The following is a 24,176-nucleotide window of genomic DNA, read 5'->3' as shown; positions in this document are numbered from 1 at the left end:
TTTGGGGGCCTGAGTGATATGGGGCCAAGTTGTCAGGCTGTTTACGCCCGGGAGGCCAGGACTAGGACAAGGAAGGGTATGGGAGAAGAGTCCTGAGGCCAGCACCTGGGTCCTGCTTCCTCCCATCTACCCCCATCACTTGGCTAGGGCTGGCTGGCTGGCAGGGGTGGGGCTCCACCTCCTGTAGCACCCCCAATTGCTATTCTCCCTGGGCGGCTCCTTCTCACCTAACCTCATCCATGTCCTCAGTGTCTGGGGGCACAGGTGGATGACTCTTTGAGGAGCCTGCGGACAGCGCCTGGCAATCCACTCGGTGCTTTCCCCAAATCCCAGGCTCCGCATCCTCTCCTCTGACCTAAAGCACCTGCCCTTTGTTCTCCTTTCCACCCTGTTCTGACCCTGCTCCTGGATGCCTCGCCTCCACTGTCCCCTAAATGTAAACTGGAGAGGAGAGAGTCACTAACCAGTCAGGACAGCCTCTGCCCCTCGGGCACCTTTGCCCTGTGCCTCCTCTGATTGTCTAAGTGGGAAACTCCCGGTCTCCCTTCCCCTCCACCAGGTGAGATTTTCCCCCCATTTCACCAGCTCTGACAACCCTGAGGACCTGCCCATCCAGGCCTCCTCCTTCTCCCCCCTGTCCCGTGCCTACTGGCTTCTTCGTTCGCGCCACAGCCAGCCAGAAGCTCTTCTGTTTCTATTGATCTGCTGGCTTCTCTTCCCTCAGTTAGTCTGTTGACTATTAATTGTGTGTTTGGTGCTCTTTAGAACGTGATTCTATTTCTACCAGCCTCCTCTTCTTATTTGATAAGCGTATGAGTGTGTGTGTTGAGGTTTCTATAGGATGTCATTTCAGGTAAAGAGATGGTAATGTTTCAGAGTAGACGAGCTGGATTCAGGACAGAGGGAAGCTTTGGTTTGGGTGATGCCCCCCCCCCCCAATTCCTTTTGGCTCCTGGTAAAAGACATCAGTACAAGGTGGGGCGGTGGCTCGGGTGAGCTGGACTACAGTGGGGAAAGCCCAGGGCCTAGGGGACAGGAGGACTGGCTTCTCACCCCAGCTCAGAGACCATCACAGGGTCCTCTCTTAAGCTTTCTGTGCTTCGGCTTCCTCACAGGTCAACACCTGCCTGATGCCACCCTCAGTCTGTGGAGTGGAGAGAGTGCTCCCTCCAGGATAGCCTGCTCACTGTCCCAGAAACCCCCTACCTCACTCCACCTCAACAGTTTTGCCCATGCTATATTCCCCCCTTGGAATGTCCCCCCCAGTTCCCCTCTTTTCCTAAATCATAACTTCTTCGGGCGGGGCCTGGGTGGCTTAGTCAGTCGAGAGTACGATCTTGCTCATTGCTATCAGCATGGAGCCCACTTCAGATCTGCTGTCTCTCTCTCTCTCTCTGCCCCTCACCCGCTCGTTCTCTCTCTCTCTCTCTCTCTCTCTCTCTCTCTCTGTCAAAAACACACATTAAGGGGCGCCTGGGTGGCTCAGTCGGTTAAGCGGGTGGCTCAGTCGGTTAAGCGGCTGACTTCGGCTCAGGTCACGATCTCACGGTCTGTGAGTTCGAGCCCCGCGTCGGGCTCTGTGCTGACAGCTCAGAGCCTGGAGCCTGTTTCAGATTCTGTGTCTCCCTCTCTCTGACCCTCCCCTGTTCATGCTCTGTCTCTCTCTGTCTCAAAAATAAATAAATGTTAAAATTTTTTTTTAAATACACATTAAAAAAAAGGAAAAAAAGTAACTTCTTCCAAAACCCAGATTCATCCTTTTCCTTCAGTGAAATCTTTTCTGATTACTCCAGCTGATAGCATTGGGTCTCCTCTTACAATTTCTACACGCTTAGTTTGCACTACCAATGAGCACGCGCGTGCTTCATATCAGGGATTCCCCACCTCAGGTCTATTGACATTTTGAATTGGATAATCGTTTGTTGCGAGGGATTATCCTGTGCATTTTAAGACGTTCAGCAGCATCCCTGGCCCCCACCCGTGTAGGCCAGCAGCGCCCCTCCAGATGTGACCACCAAATATGCCTCCAGTCATTGCCAAATGCACCCTGGGAGGCAAAATCACCCCCGGCTGAGAGCCATTACCTGATATTGTTATTTAGCTTTTGATATTTCATTTTCCCAGCTAGATTCCTTTATATATCCTAACGTGCCTCGCACACTATTATACCCTGTTATGGGTATATACCTGTTATGTCATGTGTTCCATAATTATCTGTTGAACAAATCAAACACGCTTTTTCAATTGTAAGAAGTGCAGGTGGAAGTGATCATTACAACTTCCTTTAGGCCTAGGTACACTTTTGTGGGGTAGAGATGTTCATGTTTGTCCCTAAAAAGTCAGTCCACTTTCTTCCCACAATCGGGGGAACAATTGTTAACAAGGAGCTTTGTGATGTCTGCTACGAAATTTTACAATAAGTGGGACCCATAAAGAAAATATTTCCTTACAGAAAAATTTTAAATGTTTATTTTTGAGAGAGAGAGACAGACAGAGCGCAAGTGGGGCAGGGGCAGAGAGAGAGGGAGACCCAGAATCGGAAGCAGGCTCCAGGCTCTGAGCTGTCAGCACAGAGCCCTAGGCGGGGCTGAAACTCACCATTTGAGATTATGACCTGAGGCGAAGGCGAAGTGAGAGGTTTCATTGAGCCACCCAGGCGCCCCTCTTTTTTTTTTTTAAGTTTATTTACTTTGAGAAAGGTGGGCAAGTGGGGACTTGGCGGGGGTGGGGTGGGAAGGGCAGAGAGAAAATCCCAAGCAGCCTCCGTGCTATCAGCCTATCAGCGCCGGAGCCTCATGCAGGCCCTGATCACACGAACCTGAACCCGTGAGATCATGACCTGAGCTGAAATCAAGAGTTGGACACTTCACTGGCTGAACCACCCGGCTGTCCCGTAACAAAAATATTTCCGAGCTAAACTCCACTTCTTTCAAGAAAAACTTGTTCAGATCAAAATCTGAATCACAAAAGAATCTGAACCATCCTTTGAAGTTCATTGCGAGAGGCCGTACCTCGTATTAGATTCTCTGCCAAAGGTGTCCAGTTCTGTACAGGATAGAGCAGATGAGAGTTACTAGGACGACATTTGAGGGCTCAGGTGTTGGAGTAAACAAGCCGTGGGGCTCCACCAATCACTACTTTCTGACGGTGGACAAACTGCTTAACCTTCCTGAGCCTCAGTTTCCTCGCCTGAGAAATAGACATAAGTCATGAGAAGCAGGTTTGCTGAGAAAAGGATAAGCAAATTGCCCAGCCTGGTGTCTGATGCGTATATACTTAGTGTAAACTAAGTATAAACTCGCCATTAGTTTCCCTCTCATATTGCAGTTATCCTTGCCTTTTCCACCTTCCTACAGTGTGGGTAACTCAAGGACAAGAGATGTATCTAATTCTTCTGTGTACCCCTCTAACACCTAAGCACAAAGCACCTTGCCCATAGGAGTACTCCATACATTTTTTTTTAATTTTTTTTTAATGTTTATTTATTTTGGAGACAGAGAGAGACAGAGCATGAACGGGGGAGGGTCAGAGAGAGAGGGAGACACAGAATCCAAAACAGGCTCCAGGCTCTGAGCTGTCAGCACAGAGCCCGACGCGGGGCTTGAACTCACGGACCGCGGGCTTGAACTCACGGACCGCAAGATCATGACCTGAGCCGAAGGCAGCTGCTTAACCGACTGAGCCACCCAGGCGCCCCATACATTTTTGACGAATAGATGGTGCACCTAACTTCAGGAAGTCTGGAAGATGAGGGAGTACAGACAGACAGACTAGCACCTGGACTGACCATCACCCCTTAATCTTACAGCCCCATGTTAGTTGCCTCTTAATCCTTTAAGTATTTGGCTCATATACTTTGTTGCAAGCTGGAGAGGGCTTTCTACAAGATCTAATCCGACAACACTCTCATTTCTCAGATGAGGAAACAGGCCCAATGAGGATACATAGATCTTTCTTAGACAAACGACTGAAACACCCATTGTCCTGCTGGCTTAGGAAGATTAAGTAGTTTTGCTTTAGTTCCGGCTTCTTCAAACAGTTCCTCTAGACCAGTGTTTCTCTCAATAACGGCACTATTGACCTTGGGACTTGATAACTCTGTCCTGTGCACTGCAGGATGTTTCACGGCATCTCTGGCCTCTACCCTCTAGATGCCAGCAATACACCCTTTTCTCCCTTAGTCATAACAATCCAAAATGTCCCTACACATTGCCAAACATCTCAGTGAGAAGCACTGGTCTAGACATTACTGCAGGTAAAACCCCTTCATATGAAATGCTGATGCCCTCGGGTTATCCTATCAAAAGTGATTGTTTTAATGAATAGTTTGCTAGAAAATCTCATTGTAGCCAGCAGCTCTGGAGAAAAGACAGAACTACCCTGTAGTGAGAGGCCAGATCTCGATCACTGCTCCGGGCTACTTATTCTGTATATGCGTGTCATTTATTTATCATACTGCCTACTTCCAGTGGCCTTTGAAGTGAAGCCTGACTCATTTCCTTCTCAGAACAACTGGCTATGTTCTGTGTGCTGCCAGAAGTCTGGCTGTGTAGAAGGGTCTCCTCCCTGTCAGAGCCCCTCTCACAACATTAGTCTCCTTGCCCGTTTGTCTGTCTGTCCCAGTGGCCTCTAAGGCTCACAAGAGCGGAGACAATGACCATGTGATTTGGTACAGGGGAAGTGCCCAGTAAACATTTGTTGAATGAATATGCAATAGAAATTATAATATATTGCATTGAGCTGTGAGTCAAGAGTTCAGAACTTAGCCACAGCTTAGTTTACACTAACTATTGTTCCTGCATATTATTAAACAACAAATGCTTATTTCTCACAGTCTGGAAGCTGGGAAGTCCAAGATCAAGGCAATGGTAGATTTGATGTCTGGTGAGAGCTTGTTTCTTGGTTCATAGATGCTGTGTCCTCTCAGGGCAGAAGGGGTGGGGGAGCTTTCTGGGGTCTCTTTTATTTTATTTTATGTTATTTAAAAAATTTTTTTAGCCTTTATTCATTTTATGAGAGAGAGGGGGGAGGGGCAGAGAGCGAGGGAGACACAGAATCTGAAGCAGGCTCCAGGCTCTGAGCTGCCAGCACAGAGAGAGAGGGGGGAGGGGCAGAGAGCGAGGGAGACACGGAATCTGAAGCAGGCTCCAGGCTCTGAGCTGCCAGCACAGAGTCCTACGTGGGGCTCAAACCCATGAACCAGGAGATCATGACCTGGCTGAAGTTGGGCGCTTAAGGGACTGAGCCACCGAGGCACCCCTGGGGGTCTCTTTTACAAAGGCATTAATCCTGTGATCCAATCACCTCCCAAAGGTACCAGCTCCAAATACCATCACAATGGGGATTAGGTTTCAAGATAGGACTTGTGAGGGGACACAAACAGTCAATAGCAAAAATATTGTCTGTAACGGCATTTATGGTAACAGGATTTCGTGTGTGGCCAAGCATCAGAGAAACTGTGTTTTAATCCTAAATCTGGGGAGTCGATCTGTGTACATGTATAGGAAAAGATACCAGGCAGGATAAAATGAAATATCCTACCACAGCGTAAATTCAATTTCCTTTGTGAAATAGTTGCTGAAAAGCCTGATCCATAACTCTGCCTTCTTGAAATACATTTTAAACACCCCCAGTCATTCAGTATTTACCATTTGCTCCCTCGGATTGTCAGATTTTTTTAAAAGTATATGGTATAAGAATTGTCAAGTGTTTATTTTCTATCTACTCTGTCTCCTCAAAGAAATTGCCTGAGGGCAAGGGCTCTTTGCCGTCTTTGCTAGATGCTTGATCACTGTCGACAAGAATAATAACAATGGTGAAAGAGGAAAAGTTATGTTTTCTAGTCAGGAAATAAACAAGTTTGAACACCTGTGTGGTCAGCCCCACTCCCTGGTTATGGGATACCCCAAACGAGGGCAGACAAGGCCCTTTTCCTTAAGGAGATTGAAGCCTAATCTGTTCCTTCCTCCGGCAGTGGCAGTTAAGAGTTGAGGAAAACCTATTTTCTTCCAGTGTTAGGGAGTCTGTTGAATAGGTAAAGGGGGCAGTAGGCAAACGGAGCCAGATAATCTCCCCCATTTATCATGTCCTAGCTGAGGTAGGTCTGCGGATGGCCGGTAGGAGGCGCCCCAAAGGATCATTCCATTGGTCTTTGGAGACGCTTGGCTCCTTTCCTCTTCTGGTTTCTCTTAGAAGGAGCCGGGAGAACCTTGACGGTCCAGACGGCGGGAAAAGTGATAGTGGGGGCGGGTTCCTTTGCAGTTCCACGGTCATCTCCCGGTATCCCCTCACTGATCCCAGGACGGGAGAGACAGGCTGAGTCCGAACACCTTGCCAGGGCCGCACCTCCCTCTCCCTAGATGCCCCACCCCCGGCACTCAAGCACCGCCCCCGACTCTCAGGCCCCACCCCCTGAGGCCCAGTTCCCTCCCCGGCACCCGCCTGGGCGGCGCTCACTCCCCAGCGGGGGCCCGGGGAGCCTCCAGGCGGAGAGGCTCCCGCCCGCCCGGAGCAGCGGCCTCCGCATGGAGGGGCCGCTGGCTCCTCTAGCGGGGTCGGGGCTACTCCCGCTGCCGCTGCAGGGAGGGGGAGCCGCCGCTGTTCCGGAGCCCGGAGCCCGGCAACACCCCGGACATGAGACGGCGGCGCAGCGGTACAGCGCCCGTCTGCTGCAGGCCGGCTACGAGCCCGAGAGGTGACGCCCAGGGCAGAGCGCGCGGGGCGCGTCCGGGGCGGGCGCGGCGGCTCCGGGAACCGGGCGACGCTGCCGGGGAGGGGAAGGGCAGGCCCCAGCACCCTTGCCCTCTAACCTCCTCAACGCCTAACTTCCTGAAACCGGGTTCCGACGCCACGCACCTGGCTTTGGTTGGGGGATGAGGGCAGGCGCAGGGCAAAGGGTTCCGTGCCGCGCTGCATATGGGAGCAGGTCAGGAAAGCGCTCCGTAAAATCTCAGCTCTGTATCGGACCTCCACTACACCACCCGACGATACCTGGTCCAAGTGGCTCCAACTCCTGGGGTTCAAACAGTGCTTGTTGGAGTCCCTGTCCAAAACTGTTTACTCCTCCTTTAGTTTCCTCCCAGAGCTATCTCGAGTCTTACTGGCAGGTGTAGGTGTCCAGATGGATGCATCCTCAGAGCCGGGTGAGGACACTGTCCCCTCCTCACCATTCGCTGAGGTCTGACGAGGCTGCCAGTGCAGCTCACCTCAGGGTTTCTTCTAAGATTCAGGACCCCCTCCTGCCCTTAGCCTGCTGGGGTCTGTAAGAGTCACCGGAGGAAGAGTGGGGGTGTTGAGCTGGGCCCCAGGGAGACCGGCAGAAAAGGAGACAGTGGTTAATCTCTGGATTGTATCACAGCTTGAAAGGCAATCCCACTGTCCTTCCGGTCCAGAGGATTTGGACTTCTTTCTCTGCCCCATCTGTTGGTGCTCAGCAGCTTGGGGAGGTGACCTGGAAGCTCGGTTTGGGGGGGGGGAGGGGGGTGGTCTGGGGGAATTAGCCCTGCAGCTCGGCACAGGGGGTGGCAGCTTATGTAAGAACTTTTAAAGGCTTAAGGGGCTGCTGGGTGAAGCTTGGCCCCTCCTGCCCTCACAGGCTGCCTCTCTAGAGTTGACTCAGGTTCAGGCAGCCTTATCCTTCCTCGCATCCAGGAAATCCAGCTTCTAGGGTGCAGGGTCCAGGGTGATAGATAGGGAGAGGCCAGACAAGGTTGAGGGAACAGGCTGGGGCACTTGGGCACTTGATGGAGGCAGTGCCTTGGTTAGAACAGGTATTGCAAAAGTATCATTTCAGAGCTCAGACTGGGGCCACGAAGTAGCATTCCTTCTCCAGATTGTACTTGTGCACAAAGAGGCCATCCCCCACCCCCCACCCCCGCCAGTCTCGGAAGAACCTGTGTAAAACCTGAGCCCCAGCCAGGTGGTGTAATGAGACTCCAAACCTGCTGCCTAGACCTCCATCTGCTATCACTAGCTTAGAGCTGTGGGAAGAGGACAGGGTTGGATAAGAAATCCTGGGTCCTGAGTTTGAGGCCAGTGGTACTGTTCCCTGGCTTGAACTTGGCCAAGCCATGTCCCCTGTCCCAGCTCAACAGTGCTGTAACATTGTTGTTGTTACCTCTTCTCCTCATCTCCACCCTTCCCTCAAAATTGTTTTGAATTCTTGTCCCTTCAAACAGCCCTAGACAGAGATCTCCAGGCTCTTGGCCTGGGCACTGTTTCCCCACTGCCCTGAAGAAGGGGCTTAGGCCTGCTCCTCTGCCCTCCTGGCCTCACAGCTGCTAGGTGGGGAGCCTCCGGGGACCAAAAGCCCTTCCTCAGGCTGACAAGGCCCACTGGTTGCCTCGGTGTCTCCTCCCCATGGAGGAAGCAGCTGGGGAAGATCAGGAAGAGGGAGGAGGAAAGCCACGGGGATGGATTAACAGTCTCTGGAAAAGGACAGCCTAACCCAGGGCTGAGCCCAGCAGCTTAGAGTAATGAGGAGCCCTGACACAGGTCAAAGCAGGAGGGGGTGTGAGGCAGCAGAAGGGGAGTAGAACCATAAGGTCTGTCATCACTGGGAAAATGACCCTCCCCATAACTCAGCCTGGCAGCCTCCTCCCCTGGGTCCAAGTTCTGTCACATTAAGGTCATCTGAGATGGCAGAATCCACCTGCTGTCCTGGGCCCCAGCTCTGGTGGAATCCTGAATAGTACCGTATCCACTCCTGATCCTTGCTGTAGAGCATAGTGCCCCAGAGCAGGTCCCTTAGAGATCTAGAGAGACCACAGGAGAAGCTGTGTTCTGTGCTTGCAATGGCCTTTCTGCAGCTAGAAAAATGCCCCAGAGGAGCTTTGAATGGCTAGGGTCCTTTCTCTGGCTTGTCTCATTGCTCTGCCTCCAGATGGCCAATGAGAGGTCCTAGTGCTGTGCCCCTCAGGTGCCCCCATAGGGCATGGGCCCTCAGGCTGAGTCCATGAGTGCTGAGAAGCCAGAAGAGGCAAGCTGGCCCCAACCCCTACTCAGCAGAGAACTCTGGCAGGCCCACTCCCTCCCTTCCAGTGCCGGAGCGCCTTCAGAAATCCCCATCAGGAGCCCTCCTCAGGGCTCCACTGGTGGGCAGGGAAGCTTGGGGGAGGGGGGTCTGTGATGTTTTCATTCCTCACAGTAAGAGGAAAGAGGACACTGGAATCTGTGTGTCTCCTCCAGCACTAGCCCCATGGGCCTCATCGCCCTAGCTCTGTGGGAAGGTCCCCCTCCCCTCTGCATACAGATGGAACAGTCTGTATTTTCCTGGCAGGGTCCCGGGGTGTCACTGGGGGAGGCTGGGCATCCTAGGGAGTCTCCCCTGGGCCCGGCTGCCACCAAACTGCGGAGAGGTAAACAAATCCAGCCTCCCAGGGCTGGGGAGAGAGGGAGGGAGCACCACAGACAGCCACCTTGCCAGGGGGAGGACTGTGTCCCTACCCTGCCTTTCTCTTCCCTTACCTAGAAGTAAGCTGTGGGGACCACAGGAGGAGGAGGGAGGGTACCCTGGAATTTGGGTTGGGGGTCTGCTCTCTAGCTTTTAGTCAGGGAGTAGTGTGAGCAGTTCCGGTCACACAGAGGGAAGGGTCTGCCCCCCTGCCACCCCACCTCTCCCCATGTGAATCAATTTGCTACCAAATCTTAGTGCCCCCATGTAGAAATCTGGGTCTTGCTGGGCCCACAGGGCCACCAAACTTCTGCTTTGGGAAATCCTCAAAACCTCCATAGCCTCTGTCCTAATTTGTGTGCATACTTGCCTAAGCCAGGCCTATGATCCTCCCTCGCCATCCCATCACACTACGCTCCCAAATAAAAACAAACTTTCTTCTATGGGCTTAAAACCCTGATATACACACCACTTTCTGAGCTGGGGATAGGGATGGCAGACGGAGGCATTGGATCAGGAATCAGAGGCAGTACTCATCCTTCCTTGCTTTCTGAACTGAAGATTTTGCATCTGTAAAGTGGGAATACCTAATAATTGTCAGTTAATGGATTGTAGAGTAAATGTGATCATTTATGAAAAATGCCTTATAAACGGCAGAGGGCTTCAAGGCCTCCTAAAGGTCAGGGAGTGTCATTGTTAAGAATACCCGCCCCCTAGGAATGATGCTGGGGGAGATGGGAACCCACACTGCTGGGAGGGCACAACCACAAACTCCTGTGTGTTGGGGAGCTGTGAGCCCAAACCAGTTTCTCAGGGCTCCAAGCCCTGATCAGAGCCTGGCCCTTAGTATTGGGTAAAGGCAAACCGTGTTGGAGGTACCCTGGGGGTGGGGAGTAGGACAAGGAGAGACTCAGGTCTGCGGGGGCCAGAAGGCTCGGGGTGGGGGGGGGGGAGGGCGCCAGGTATCGGCCACCCAGGTAGGGAGCGAATGGGGGGGGGGGGGGCAAAGGGGGCGCTGCGGGGGGCCTAGGAGGCGGGACGAAAACTGGTGGAGGGGGCGTGTCCCGGCCTGGTTCAGTCCCCTCCCCCGCTGGATCCACACTCCCTCCCCCGCCCGGTACGCGGGGCCGCTGTGCCACTGCGGGCGGCGTCTGGGCCGGGCTCCGCCGGGCCTTTGTGCGGTGCGGGGCGGAGGCGGCGGTCTCCCGGGGGGAGGGGCGGGAGGAGAGGGCGGCGCCCCGGGCCCGCCTTGCCGCTGCCGCAGCCCCCGCCCCCGGCCCGCCTGGCCCGCGGCGGCAGCGTGGCCGCGGCGCGGCGTCAGCAGCAGCGGCGGCGGCGGCGGCGGCGGCGGCGGCGACAGCAGCGAAAGCAGCCACAGCAGCGGGGCGGCCCGCGCGGGTGTTTATGTCGGGTCGCGGTGTCTCCCAGCAGCATGGCGGACTACCTGATCAGCGGCGGCACCGGCTACGTGCCCGAGGATGGACTCACCGCGCAGCAGCTCTTCGCCAACGCCGACGGCCTCACCTACAAGTAAGCCCCGGGGGCCTCGGCCCCACATCGGTGCACTCACCAACGCGCCGCGATCCCCCGGCCCTGGCGCCACACGTGCACGGTTCCCCCCTCGGTGACGCCCGATTCGAGTGACTGGGGGGGGGGGGGTGAGGGGGCTGGGCAAGGGAAGGAAGGAGGCCCGCGCTGAGAGCAGACGGACGTGGCACAGCGACATCACGGGCCCTCGGTGCTTTGCCCCGTTTATGGCCAGATCCGGGTTCGGCTTGCCCCCTTCCTCCTCTCTTGGGCATCTTGGCCCCGTGGAGGGGACTTGGGGTGTGTAGGAACTGGAGATGTGGGAGTTACGGAGAGACTTTTTCCAGACCTTGGTCCAGGACACCCTCTGGCTCCCAGCGTCACATGAGAGCAGAAGGGACCCTGGAGTGCAGTTAAGGCAGCTGCTTGGGTGTTGCCTCCAGGAGAGGCCCAGCTGGGCAGTTGGGATGGCTCCTTGTTCCCAGGGACCCATCCAGCCTTCCACTTGTACCCCTGCTTGCCCACAGGTTAGCACTAGTGCCCCCGGGGACATTAGTGTTATGTGACTACCACCCTAAGCCCACCCCATATGGGATTTTGGAGGAGGGTGCGACCTATCTGTTTGCCCCTGGCTTAGTTTGCTTTTCCGTGGGCTCTGGGCCAGTTGTCCTGCGGGCTGCGGGCCTGGCACTAGCTCTCCTCCTGGCTGCAGGACTGTGTCCATGCCAGGAAAGAGCATCAGAACCTGGGACCAGGAGGAGGAGGGATGCTGGCGACCCGAAAGCATCTCTGCCCTGTCTCCTGCCAGTCCCTGCCTTTGCCTATAAGTGTTCCTGCTTGACAGGCCGTTTCCCTAGACACCAGGATTCCCAGTCACTCCTCAGTGGCTCCTCTTGCCTGGGCTAAGGCATGGGCCAGGTGAGGGATGGGTATAATACTTAGAAAATGTCAAGGGGCCTTGACTCCCGCGTTTCTTGTCCTGCCTCTCAGTGAGCCACAGAGGCCTCTTCACTCGACAGAAAGGCTGCCAAGGGCAGGGGCAGTTAGGGGTTTTTATTCGTTTGGTGGTCTTTGATGAAGGAGGAGAAACTATCTCTTTGCTATATCATTCACTGGAGTCTTCTAGGAAGACTCCCTAGAGAAATTCCTAGGAATTTCTCTAGGTCTGGGGCAGGTTAAAGACCCCACCCCTCCCGTCCACCCTCTAGCTTTTCGTTCCTGCATTTGGGGTGCCGTTTCTTTGCTTAGTCCAGTTAGGAGCGTTCCTAAAGTGTGGAGCATTTGCTTTTGGGTGAGTCCGTGAAGGCCCTGTGATTTCAGGCCGACTGAGCCCATAGGGCCTATGGCACGGCACCTTACCATACCCGTGCAGGCCTGCGTTCCCCTTCTGGGGTTTGCTGTGACCGTGGCCCACCCTAGGGTTGGCAGCTGTCATACTTTGGCAAGGGCCCCAGCATCCTGGTCCTAACAACTGTAAGCCCCCTCCTTCCCTTCCACATCCCGGGCCGTGTCTGTAGGTCGCTCCAGTTCAACTGGCGTGGAGTGCCTGCTCTGTCAGAACCTGCCTCACGCTCAGCCCCCTGGGGTCCCTCCACACTGTTCTGAACCCTGTGTGACTCAGCAGCCCTGGCACCGGGCTGTGCAGCGTGTCCCGTGCTCTGTGGTGTCCATGCCATGCTGCACCAGTAAATTGTTTTCGGGTTCATTCTATGTTTACTTACTGTCTCCCCCTATGAAGATTGAGAAGTTTTCAAGGGCAGGCCCTGTATCTGCTATGTGTGTCGTTACAGGAACTTCTGTGCCCCTCGATGAACTCTTAGCCCTGAGGGCAATAGACATTTGGGGCCAACTGCCTTGGTGGCATCCCAGGTCCACAGATGTTCTGCTGGCTTTGGCTCTGGGTCTCTGGGCCGGAGTCAGCAAGATGCTGGGGGGGGGGGGGGGGGGGGGCGCATGAGGGTGCTTCAGCCCTGACCAGGGAACAGCAGGGATCGGAGGGCTCCAGTCTCTGCCCCTCTTCCCACCTCCATGCTGCCTCCCCTGGCATGGCAGGCCCTGGCCCTTTTGGGTACCCCTCCCCACCCAATAACACTCACTCTTCTGTCTTCACAGCGACTTCCTGATTCTCCCAGGATTCATAGACTTCATAGCTGATGAGGTGGTGAGTATCTCTTCTGCTGACCTGGGGGAGAGGGACTATGTGTGTGGCAGAAGAGGCTGATTTCATGCTCAGGGGCGGGGTGTGGGGGAGACTTTTCTTGGGAATGTAGCCTTTATTTCTGCCAGAGAAACTGGCACAGTGCAGTGGGTTATGTCTAATGGGGCAGAGGCAGCTGTGGGGATTCAGGGGTATGCTGAGTGGTGGGCCAGGCACAGAGCGGGAGGGCTGTCCCTGACAGCGCCTGCGGTGAGGTTCCAAAAGGCCCAAAAGAAGATGGGTGTGGGTGTGGCGGCCTTATTACCTTAGACAGAAAGGATTGGATTTTGTCTGAAATGCTGAGCAAGGACATGACAGAAGCCAGTAAAATTATGGCGACTTTGGATGAGGCGGACAGACTTGTTTGTGGATCCATAATGCACAGGAATTGGCGAGAGGATTTGAAAGAATTAGATTTTGGACAAATACAAGGAAACACAGTGCCTCGCTTTATTGGAGGGGCCAAGTGATGAGTGATGAGCCAAGTGAATGAACAATGTCCTTTACACAGTTAATATGTGACAAAATCACAGAAGCCAAGGGTTAAGTGCTGATGAGTAGAAGTCATTTCATGGAAAAGCTAGCTTATTCTATGACGAACTTGTGCACATTGAGAAAATAGTTTCCTTTGTTGCTGTTATCGATATTTATTTAGGTCTGATTCTCATGAAAGACCAAAGGGCCTGAGTGTACCTGGATCGCTTTTATGTTGGGGAAACTCATGTCCAGCCTGCTTGCCAGGGCTGAAGCAGACAGATTTTTAGGGGGAAATTCGGGCTATTCTGGATATGTCTTTTTTTTTTTTTTTTAATTTTTTTTAACGTTTATTTATTTTTGAGACAGAGAGAGACAGAGCATGAACAGGGGAGGGGCAGAGAGAGAGGGAGACACAGAATCTGAAACAGGCTCCAGGCTCTGAGCTGTCAGCACAGAGCCCGACGCGGGGCTCAAACTCACAGACCGTGAGATCGTGACCTGAGCCGAAGTCGGACGCTTAACCAACCGAGCCACCCAGGCGCCCCGAGGATATGTCTTTTTTGACAGCATCCAGGGAGTCTTGGTTCAGCTGTTCAGTCTAACAAAGTTTACCAAGCTCTCTGGCTTTGTGCCAGACCTGAGTGGGGTGCGAGGAAGAAAGGGATGGAAAAGTCCCCCCACTGGCCATTCAGGATGTCCCCATCCTACAGCCTGTGTCAGGAAGGCTGTGGCTCTTGCCCTGTGGTACAGTGGGGGAAGGAGGGGATGGGGGAGTTTTCTAGACTGCAGGGCCATGGTTCTGAACCAGGATCTGTGGATGGGCTTCAAGGGCCTATGGGTCTCCAAAAATTATATGCCAAAGTCTGTGAGTGCATTGGGGGCTAGGATCCACAAGCTGTTGGCCTGAATCTCAGAGGCAGATTCTTCCCAAATGTGTATTTGCAGCCCTGACCTCTCTCCGAGTGGCAAACCCTTAGTCACTTACTTTCCTGGATGCCTGATAGACTTCCCGTGCCTTCTCCTCCTGGCCCTGTCCTGGCCCCACCTGGCCCTGTCCAGCGGCCTTCTCGGTGGCCTCCCTGCCTCAGGCCTCGTCACGTAGAGTCCATTCTCCACATTGGAGCCTTAAGTGACCTCTTTAAAACATAAATCAGATCATGTCTCTCTTCTGCCTGAGACCCTAACCGCCCCCCCAGTGGCTTCTCATCTCAGAGTCAAATCTAAGCTCCACTCTCTGGCCTTCAAGGCGACACATCCTCACCCCTTAGCTCCCGCCCCTCCCTTTTCTCCCTACTGCACTAGCCTTTTTCTTTCTTAAATACGCCTCAGAAAGACTTGGAACCAGAGGCAGGTGTCACACACAGCTCCCTCTGCCTGCAACGACAGCCCCTCAGACTTTGACTTGATTGGTTCTCACTTTCACATCCCAAGAAAGAGGCTTTGACCACCACATCCTTCTTCGGGTGGCCACTTTTCTTTGTTGTCTTTCTTTGGAGCCTTTATCCTGACTGAAATAATCTCCTATGTGTTTTTCGTGTTTGTCACCTTTCTTTCCAAGTAGAATGTAACCTCCAGGAGGGATAGCAGGGACCTCACCTGCCTTGTTCAGTTCTATAGCTGCAGGCCTGTCCTGGTGCTGGGTGCCCATAGGGGCTCAATAAATGTTTGTTGAGTGAATGGTAAAACTCTTCACCTAGACCCTGCCTCTATTCTCAGGACCTGACTTCAGCCCTGACTCGGAAGATCACCCTGAAGACACCGCTGATCTCCTCCCCAATGGACACTGTGACAGAAGCTGACATGGCCATTGCGATGGCTGTGAGTCAGACACCTGGGTGGGGACCCAGAGTTGGGGAACCGAACAGGGTGGGCTGGATTCAGAAAGGAGGTTTGCAGCGTGAGAGTGTGGGCCCCTGGCTCTGATCTTGCTTCCCTTCCACCCCCAGCTGATGGGCGGTATTGGTTTCATTCACCACAACTGCACCCCGGAGTTCCAGGCCAATGAAGTGCGGAAGGTCAAGGCAAGTACCAGGCCTGTTCCCAGAAAGAAGATGCGACCCGGCCGCCGCCTCCATAGAGATCCTCTTACCCTCCCACGCCAGCCCTGCAGGCTGGTGCATCCCCTGGCCGACGGCCGTGGGGTCTTGTCTGCTCGTCTCCACGGTGGGGACACGGGGCCCAGCCCTCATCTTCCCACCACCCTCTCTCCCCATTAAGGGCCCTGGCTTCTCGGTGGTGTGGCTGTATACCACCTCGACGACTTCTAGCCTTTTCCTTCCCCTGTCTTTACCCACAGAAATTTGAACAGGGATTCATCACAGACCCCGTAGTGCTAAGCCCCTCACACACTGTGGGCGACGTGTTGGAGGCCAAGATCCGGCATGGCTTTTCGGGCATCCCTATCACTGAGACAGGCACCATGGGCAGCAAGCTGGTGGGCATCGTAACCTCCCGAGACATTGACTTTCTTGCCGAGAAGGACCACACCACCCTCCTTAGCGAGGTACCTCCAGGGCAGGGAGGAGTGTGGCTGGGGCATGGCTGACATCTTGGGGCCTCACGCTGGTTCCTGTGACCAGGGACCAGAGGGAGGCCTGGCTCCCTTCTCTCTCACCTGCCAACCCGCAGGCAAATGTTCCTGGCTCCACAGGTGATGACTACGCGGAATGAGCTGGTGGTGGCTCCGGCGGGTGTGACATTGAAAGAGGCAAATGAGATCCTGCAACGCAGCAAGAAAGGTACCTGGGAGTAAGCGGAAAGCTCAAGACCCCCCAGACTTGCTCCCTGTACCCCAGGCCCCCTGTCTCCTTAGAGCTTTGCAGGTTGTCCCAGCAACCAGGCTGGGCCTTGGGAAGGTTCAGACAATCCCAGCCTGGAGCATGAATCCTGAGGTCCTTATTCAGCATCTCCACAGTATGTCTCCCCAAATAGCCAGTCCTGTGAAATGCTCATCACGCACACAAAAAAAGCCTGAAACATGCTGCTTTCTAACCCCCTTATTCCATAAGAAATTGTGTGTCAGCTTATTGAAGGCCCTGAGAAGTCCTGTAATTAAATTTATTTGACATTGGGGCTGCTGACATAATATTCATCAGGTCCCCGTGGGAGACACTGGGAAATGCTTCCGTGGCTCATACTGGATTGTTTCTTAGGGGCGGTATTGGGGAGGGCACATGTTCCTCCTTGCAGGACAGCCTCACATTTGTGCCCTGGTTAGGAGTTTTCGACCACTGTGGCCTGTGGCCTAGCAGGTGAAAGGCTGCCAGTGCTCAGGGGCCACCCACCCAGCCTGGTTAGGCCACAGGGCAGGAAGAGCTCCGGCACCTACTTGGCCGCGAGGTTTCTTTGCTTCCTGTTCCTTGGGAAGAGGTCCAGGTCCCTAGGAGCATTTCCTGGGCGGGTGCTGTCCCCTAGTGGCTGGTTTGGATACTTCAGTGGGATCTCTAGCCTGGTCTGTTTTGACCTCACTGTCCCCTACTCCCACCCCCCCGCCCTGAGAGGCCTGCTCCTTCACCTAACCTCTGCATTCCTCACCAGGGAAGCTGCCCATTGTCAATGATCGTGATGAGCTCGTGGCCATCATTGCCCGCACTGACCTGAAGAAGAACAGGGATTACCCTCTGGCCTCCAAGGATTCCCACAAGCAGCTGCTGTGCGGGGCGGCCGTGGGCACCCGTGAGGATGACAAGTACCGCTTGGACCTGCTCACCCAGGCAGGCGCCGATGTCATTGTGCTGGTACGGGCACTGCCCTGGAGCAGGGTGGTTTCGTAGAGTAGAAGCTTATGAAGACTCAGGTTTGCCTCTCAGCTTGGAATCGGAATTAGGAGGGTCACTGGTACTCCGACGGCTCAGAACAAACTGTTAGTCCCCTCTGAGGGCCCCCTGCACTCGTAAGCTGACCCTAATACTTCTAGCTCACGTTCTTCGAGAGCCTCCCGCTTGCCAGATCCTGCAAGACCTTTATGTAGATGAACTCATTTAACCTTACAACTGCTCCCTGAGGTACGATACCAGGTCTCGTTGTCAGACGAAGAAGCCAGGGTTGAAGAAATTCAGTAATTTCGTCTGGTAGTGAGTGGTGGGAACGGGATGTAGCCCCAGGCAACATCTCCTTGCTGTGAGGACCAGTCCACACAGTGGGTACGATGGGGCCTTGCTCTGAGACTATGAACCAGTGGTGCTCAACCTTTTGGGGAAAGCAGGCCTCTTTGAGACTCAGTCTGCTGAGAGTCGTCAAGTGTTTTCCCCGGTGGGGGCAGGGGAAGAGCTTTCTCATGACATTTTTCATACAATTTCAGGAGTTTTTCATTCGTGATCCCCGCCTCCCCCCGCGAGGACTATTAGCCATCGAAGCCTAAGCTTTCCCGTCCCCCTTCTCACAGGACTCCTCCCAAGGGAACTCTGTGTATCAGATCGCCATGATACACTACATCAAGCAGAAGTACCCCCAGCTCCAGGTGATTGGGGGGAATGGTGAGTGCAGGGTCCCCTGTCAGCCCCCAGCCCTCGCCCCCTCGCTGTGTAACTTCTCTGTCCTTCAGCATCCCTAGGTGACAGCATCGCTCCTGCGCGGGCATAGGGGGCTGAATGAATGGGCTTGGTCACTCTGGGTTGGGGGGCTAGACTGGGGTCCCAGGCAGCCCCAGGGCAAGCCAGGGGCATCCCATCCTCACACTGTTCCTCTTTTCCCCGCTCCTCCAAACCGTCCCCTCCACCCCCAGTGGTGACAGCAGCTCAGGCCAAGAACTTGATCGATGCTGGTGTGGACGGGCTGCGTGTGGGGATGGGCTGTGGCTCCATCTGCATCACCCAAGAAGGTAGGTGTCAGGAGAGTGATGCCAATCAGAACACCCCACTGGCCCTCCACAGGCGCTGGGGCCCCCCTCTCGTTGCACAGATGCGTGGTAAATGCCTGATGTGCCAGGCCCCTTCCCAGGATGGTGGGTTCGGGGCTGACCTGGGCTCGGACTCTGCCCGTCTGGCCCACTGACTCGGGGGAGGCTGGTGGAAGATAAGGTTGCCACGAGTTTCGGGTGTGTGCCGGCCTGCTTCTCAGATTCTGGTCAGGAAGGCCCAATCTGGAGGTCCGAGGCTGGTGTGAATACTTCTCTGAGGTGCTTGTTGGAAGCCAGCTCAGAGTTTGGACCAGCTTTGTGACGGGCAGATGCTTAAGGCATGGAGACAGCACGTCCCTGCCTGTGAAAAGACATACACGCCCTTATGGCCACGTGGCAACAGTGGGAGAGGGGGATCCATTCAGTCACAAAGCCCTTTTGCGGGGTGCGCTCCTGAACATGAAGTGGGGCAGTGTGAGACCCTGACGCGTGTCCCTGTGTGGTTGAGGGGTGCTCCCTGGAGCCTGGTGTCTGACTTGTGGGTCCTGGCTTGACCTGAGGGGATGTATCCGGCCCCTGTAGTGAGAGTCATTTCTCTAGAACACTGAGTGACCCATTTGGTCTTTAGGGCCTCTGCTTTTAAGCTTCCACCCTTCACCTTAGCTGACCGCCGTGGTAAAACATGAACCATTCCTCAGTAACTTAAATATTAATTGAGCACCTACTATGTGTCAGGCACTGTTCTAAATCTTGGGATGCAACAGGGTCAAGACAAACAACGGGTACTTGGAGAGAAGGCCTCTTTTCTATCTCCAGCCCTCAATAAATCCTAGTTCCTTAGAATTCCCACGCAAAACCTTGTACTTGAAGGCTTTGGACAACTAAACTCAAAGAAATGCAACCCAGTATCCCCAAGGAGGCTGTGAGCACCCAACCCCGGTATCAGGCTTTGTAAATGAGAGAGGTTGATGCTGGGGACGCACCAGTCTGGGGTGGGGGCGCTATACTCAGAAGGCCAGTACTGGCACACCCCCCTCAGAATCCCGCACAGTGCTGTGATGGGTGGAGGGGTCCCTGGAGTGACAGTCACCCTGTGTTATTTGCTGCCACCCGTCTTGTGCCTCAGGCATACTATCCAGCCCTGTCCCTTTTCCCAGAGGTCAGGCACAAGGAGAAAGGGGCCCACCCCTGGCTCCTGTGTTGCCGCTGGCACCTCTGACTTGTGTACCCTCCCGCAGTGATGGCCTGCGGTCGGCCCCAGGGCACTGCTGTGTACAAGGTGGCCGAGTATGCCCGGCGCTTTGGGGTGCCGGTCATCGCTGATGGTGGCATCCAGACCGTGGGTCATGTGGTCAAAGCCCTGGCCCTTGGAGCCTCCACAGGTGAGGGGGTCTGCTGGGGATTGGGCGGGCTGGTGGGGGGGGCTGGGAGCCGGGCGAGGGCAGTAGGAGATCTATGGGGCCAGAGGCACTAACCCTCGACCACCACAGTGATGATGGGCTCCCTGCTCGCCGCCACCACGGAGGCCCCTGGCGAGTACTTCTTCTCGGATGGGGTGAGGCTCAAGAAATACCGGGGCATGGGCTCGTTGGATGCCATGGAGAAGAGCAGCAGCAGCCAGAAACGATACTTCAGGTGCCCTGCTTCTGAACCCTGCCCCCAGGCAGATCGGCCCGTAACCCTTCAGCCTCCACTACCGCCTTTGACTTCCCAAGACGGTGCCCAGTCCCCCCTATTATAGTTCTGGAAACCGAGGCACAGGGTACAGGCAGCGGACGTGGGGTTGCCCCTGGGCCATCTGACTCAGACTCAGAACGCAGGCTTTTTTCCACGGCAGCCGGGGAGTGGCTACTTTCGGGGTCGGTGGGGGGGGGGGGGGCTTCTGCTGGGTGGCATCCCCTCTGTTGGTACCCCCGAGAGGGGGGGGGTGGGCTCCCCTGAATCATGGGCGGCTTGGCTCAGTCTCTTTGCCCTCCATGCAGCGAGGGGGACAAGGTGAAGATCGCACAGGGGGTCTCGGGCTCCATCCAGGACAAAGGCTCCATTCAGAAGTTCGTGCCCTACCTCATAGCAGGTATCCAGCACGGCTGCCAGGATATCGGTGCCCGTAGCCTGTCAGTCCTGCGGTGAGTGGGACTTGGAGTGGGCGGGACAGGGCACTGGTGGGGGGATACCTGGGAGGCTCCTGGCTCCTCCCTGCTTCCTCTCTCTTTCTTCCTGTGGTGTCCCTGACCTGCTCCACCTACCCGCCCTCAGGTCCATGATGTATTCAGGGGAGCTCAAGTTTGAGAAGCGGACCATGTCGGCTCAGATCGAGGGTGGTGTCCATGGCCTGCACTCGTAAGTGTGGTGGCCTCCTTGCCCCGTCTGGCTGGCACTGGGTCGGGCAGGTGGGGCCGTGGTTCAGAGGCCAAGCTGAGGTTTCAGGGATCCCGTGGGCCATCTGCTCCAGGGATGGATGCTGCTGCAGGATGACCCCATCACCCTGTCCTGCAGGGCCTAGCCCACCCTTGAACCCTGTCCTTTAGCCCCTATGCAGACAAGGCCCCTCCCCTCCCCTCGGGCATCTCCCCGAGCAGGGCATGGGAGATGCGGCTGCTAGCCCCTCCCGGGCTCCCAGTCCCTTGCTTGCTCAGAAGCTTGGTGGCTGGTGGCAGGGGCTGGTGGTGCTGGGCTCTTGCTGGTGGCAGCATCGAGCAGGCTGGTGGAGGCTGGGGGCACGAGCCCTCTGGCGGGAAGGGCAGAGAGACAGATGCCAGGGCCGGTGCCGGGGCCACCGTGGGCGGGAGCAGTGCTAGTTGGCAGCATTAGTTGCAGGCATGCATCCCCGCCCTGGTCGAGAGGGCCTGGCCCCCCAGGCATAGGCGGGCATCTAACCTGTGTCTCTTTCTGCCCCATCCTCCCGTAGCTATACCTTTCTGCCGTGTAAGTAACCGCGCTGCCCGGGGCCAAGTGTAGAGTAGAGCAGGGGTAGTGTGGGTGGGACCTGGGCAGTGGGGGGTGGGGGGCACTGGGTTGAGGGGGGCACTGGGGTGTAATCGTGGGGCAGGGACCCTAGGGCTAGCACCGTGCTGGGGGCAGCCGACAGTAGCCCCTCCTCCGGCGGAGGTGCAGAGAGATGTCCCTGACCGCAGGCCTGAGGCTTCCCCGTCTTGGATTGGACCCAATGGCCGCAAGGGGCCTAGGCCACGGTGTGTGCAGGGGTGGGGCAGAGACACGGGCAGCAGAGGTTCGGCTTGCTCTGAGCTTGCTCCAGGAGACTGGGCTGTGCCTTCTTGAGCTCTGTCTCCACCCCCAGCATTGAGGACAGTCTACTCAGCTGTAGCTGTGGCCAGAAGGAGCATGGCTGTCTCTGAACCTGGCATGGTTCTTTGAGGAGCCTTGGCCTGGGGAAGACAGAGGCACAGGGCCTGCTCTTTCCCTCTCTGGCCCCCCATGTGGGGCCACCCTGGCAGCCCAAGGCCTAATGGCAAGGGAATCTGGGAAGAGGGCAGGGTCCAGACACCCACTCTTGGCTCCCCTCTTGCCTTGTCCCCACAGTTACGAGAAGCGGCTGTACTGAGGACGGTGGTGGAAGCCGGGGCAGTGGAGGGGGTGCACCCCAGGGTGCCCCTTTGAGCACAGCCTCCCTCCATAACTGAGTGGTCCATAGATTTGCACTACGGATTCCCCAGCTCCTTTCCAGGGAGAGAGGAGGGGAGCCCCTGAGGGTCTGCGGCCCCTCCTGGCCCTCCCCTGCAGAGTCAGGACTGTTCCTGGGGCTCGGATGCCCTGGGAGCCCCCCCGGGCCCCCCTCCTCCAGTCCCCCTGAGCCTAGCCAGCCTGGGCTCTCAGGCCCTGTGCCTGCCTCAGGTCTTTCTCGCTGCAGCCTGCTCCGGCCTGGCTCCCACCCCTGGGGCAGGTGGCCCCTCCTGGCTTCTGTAGGGCACCTCCCTCCCCAATCCCCACCCCAGAAATGGTGCTCTCCTGGCCCTGCCTCTGGCCCCTTCCTGGGCTGCTGCCCGCTCAGCCATGTGGCACTTCTGGGCTCCTGACCTAGGCCAGAGGGAGGTCTCTGCCCCCTTCCCCTGGCCCTAGGCTCCCCAGGCCCTGCTCCTCAGGCCACTCCCCCTGTTCCTGGCCCTGGGGAGGAGGCTGCCCGTCATTCCTGGCTCCCCGCCATCCCCAGGTGTACCGTTCCTGCCCTCTCCTCTCAGCTGCAGTCGGAGGCTTTAACTTTGCACACTTTGGGGTCACAGTTGCGTCATTGTATATTAAATAACCTGAATAAATCAAGAGGTCTCAATACCTCTGCCATCCTGTTTCTGCCCCTCGTCCACTGGGCAGTTGGCCCCTATCCTGGTGGTGAGCTGCAGCCCCGAGCCCCCATCAGAGCTGGGCCGGGGGGGCAGGGGCACCAGGCCCAGCCTCCCCAGGAAGGTGAGGAGGGCGTTGGCGGTGCTCCAGGGGGTACTGGCGCAGGTGGGCCGCGTGACGGGAGGTCTCCCCGGCCTGTGCCTACACCGGCACGCTCACTGCTACCCGTGGACAGCAGCTCACGCAGGCAGCGTGGCAGAGGGGTGGTCGTGGTTGTAGAAGACGGGCATCAGGAGCCTCGCTGTGGCTGCCCGAAAGTACCTGCTACAGCCTGGTGATGCCGGACGGTGCAGCCTGGACATGGGCAGAAGTAGAGCACGGCCGTGGCCCTGACCGCTGAGCCCAGGGCCTGCGGTGTCACCAGCTGAGACACACATGTGGGTACCAGGTAGAGTGGGTTAGCTCCCACTGTTCGTCTGCTGCTCAGGACCCGTGTCCTAGCCTCAAACCCCTCCTGATGGGGACAGCAGGGACACACGGGCTGCTGAATATCCCTAGGGTTGGGGGTCCTGGGACATTCACATTGCCTTCCTCTGCCTCTGTTGTTATGGCTGGTCATTGGGCACACAGCTGTGCCACCAAGGTGCAGACATCACTCAGGAGCAGGAGCAAAGAAGATGGCCTGAATGCTCTAGTGGCAGGAATGAGCAAAGGCTGTAGGAGGCGCTAGTTTGTGGGTGGAGAACAGCCAGAAACATCCCCGTGACTGCTGGGGGTGGGGGGCTTGCCTCAGGCTACTCTTGGCATGCCATGCCAGTGCCTACCCTCTCCCAGGCCCTTCCTGAAAGAGCCCCTTGGGCTGGGGCCAGCCTTCCACTGTGGCATTTTCCAGTTTTGTGGCATCTTCAGGGATGAGAAGGAAAGACCTGGAGAGCAGGACCGTTGGGTAGGTTCAGAGCTAGTTCAGTGACTGCTCCAGAGTCTGTTGCAAAGTGACTGGGTCATTCAGCGTCCCTGGAGGCCTTGCACCCTGGCGTCTGTGGCCTCAGTGAGCACCTCAGAGTCCGAGGTGACACAGCTCGGTGGGAGAAGGATGCACGGATGCCAGGGGACGGTAAAAACCGAGAAGGGATGGACCACAACGAGGCCATGTTTCATAGCTTGTCTCGCTCATTGCTTTACAAAAACCGTACAAGAATCAGCTTGACCGGCAACGGAGATGGATAAGATCTAAGGGTTTTTAGAGAAATACAGAGCCGCTCAGCATCAAGGGTGTGACTGGTTCAAAGGGAGAATTTTCCTTTTGAGCCAGACCTAAGGGGTCCATTAGAGCTGACCAATACAATGGGTTACCTTGTAATAATGACCTCCGCATTACTTGAGGTGTGTTAGCCCTAATTTGGCTCTTCTAGAGGAAGTTCAAGCACAATGGTCCTTAAATTCGGTGTGTG

At 55.9% G+C, this 24,176-nt stretch overlaps 1 protein-coding gene across 4 annotated transcripts; it reads left to right on the top strand.

Annotated features, from left to right (window-relative positions):
• The first annotated feature begins 6,434 nt into the window (after positions 1-6,434).
• Positions 6,435-22,716, top strand: IMPDH1 (inosine monophosphate dehydrogenase 1). 4 transcript variants are annotated; one of them, XM_060633044.3, is made up of 16 exons: positions 6,435-6,694; positions 10,820-10,921; positions 13,031-13,079; positions 15,309-15,410; positions 15,539-15,613; positions 15,889-16,095; positions 16,243-16,330; positions 17,130-17,329; positions 17,977-18,067; positions 18,316-18,411; positions 19,668-19,811; positions 19,920-20,064; positions 20,412-20,555; positions 20,686-20,769; positions 21,338-21,354; positions 21,970-22,716. In XM_060633044.3, the coding sequence occupies exons 1-16, from the start codon at positions 6,525-6,527 to the stop codon at positions 22,068-22,070; spliced, it is 1,815 nt and encodes a 604-aa protein (XP_060489027.1). In that variant the 5' UTR covers positions 6,435-6,524; the 3' UTR covers positions 22,071-22,716. The 4 variants fall into 4 exon arrangements, with proteins under 4 accessions (XP_060489027.1, XP_060489029.1, XP_060489031.1 ...); XM_060633046.3 differs by having other exon boundaries at positions 6,436-6,694; positions 10,823-10,921; XM_060633048.3 differs by lacking the exon at positions 21,338-21,354 and having other exon boundaries at positions 6,436-6,694; positions 10,823-10,921.
• The last annotated feature ends 1,460 nt before the right edge of the window (positions 22,717-24,176 follow it).

Source organism: Panthera onca, chromosome A2 (assembly GCF_046562875.1).
Source record: "Panthera onca isolate mPanOnc1 chromosome A2, mPanOnc1 haplotype 2, whole genome shotgun sequence".
NCBI lineage: Eukaryota > Metazoa > Chordata > Mammalia > Carnivora > Felidae > Panthera > Panthera onca.
This window is presented reverse-complemented; position numbering and strand designations above follow the sequence as displayed.

Coding starts and splice junctions, on each gene's coding strand:
- IMPDH1 (XM_060633044.3), top strand. CDS start 6,525: ATGGAGGGGCCGCTGGCTCCTCTAGCGGGGTCGGGGCTACTCCCGCTG. Junction 6,695..10,819: donor GCCGGCTACGAGCCCGAGAG/GTGACGCCCAGG, acceptor GGTGTCTCCCAG/CAGCATGGCGGACTACCTGA. Junction 19,812..19,919: donor GGCCCTTGGAGCCTCCACAG/GTGAGGGGGTCT, acceptor CGACCACCACAG/TGATGATGGGCTCCCTGCTC.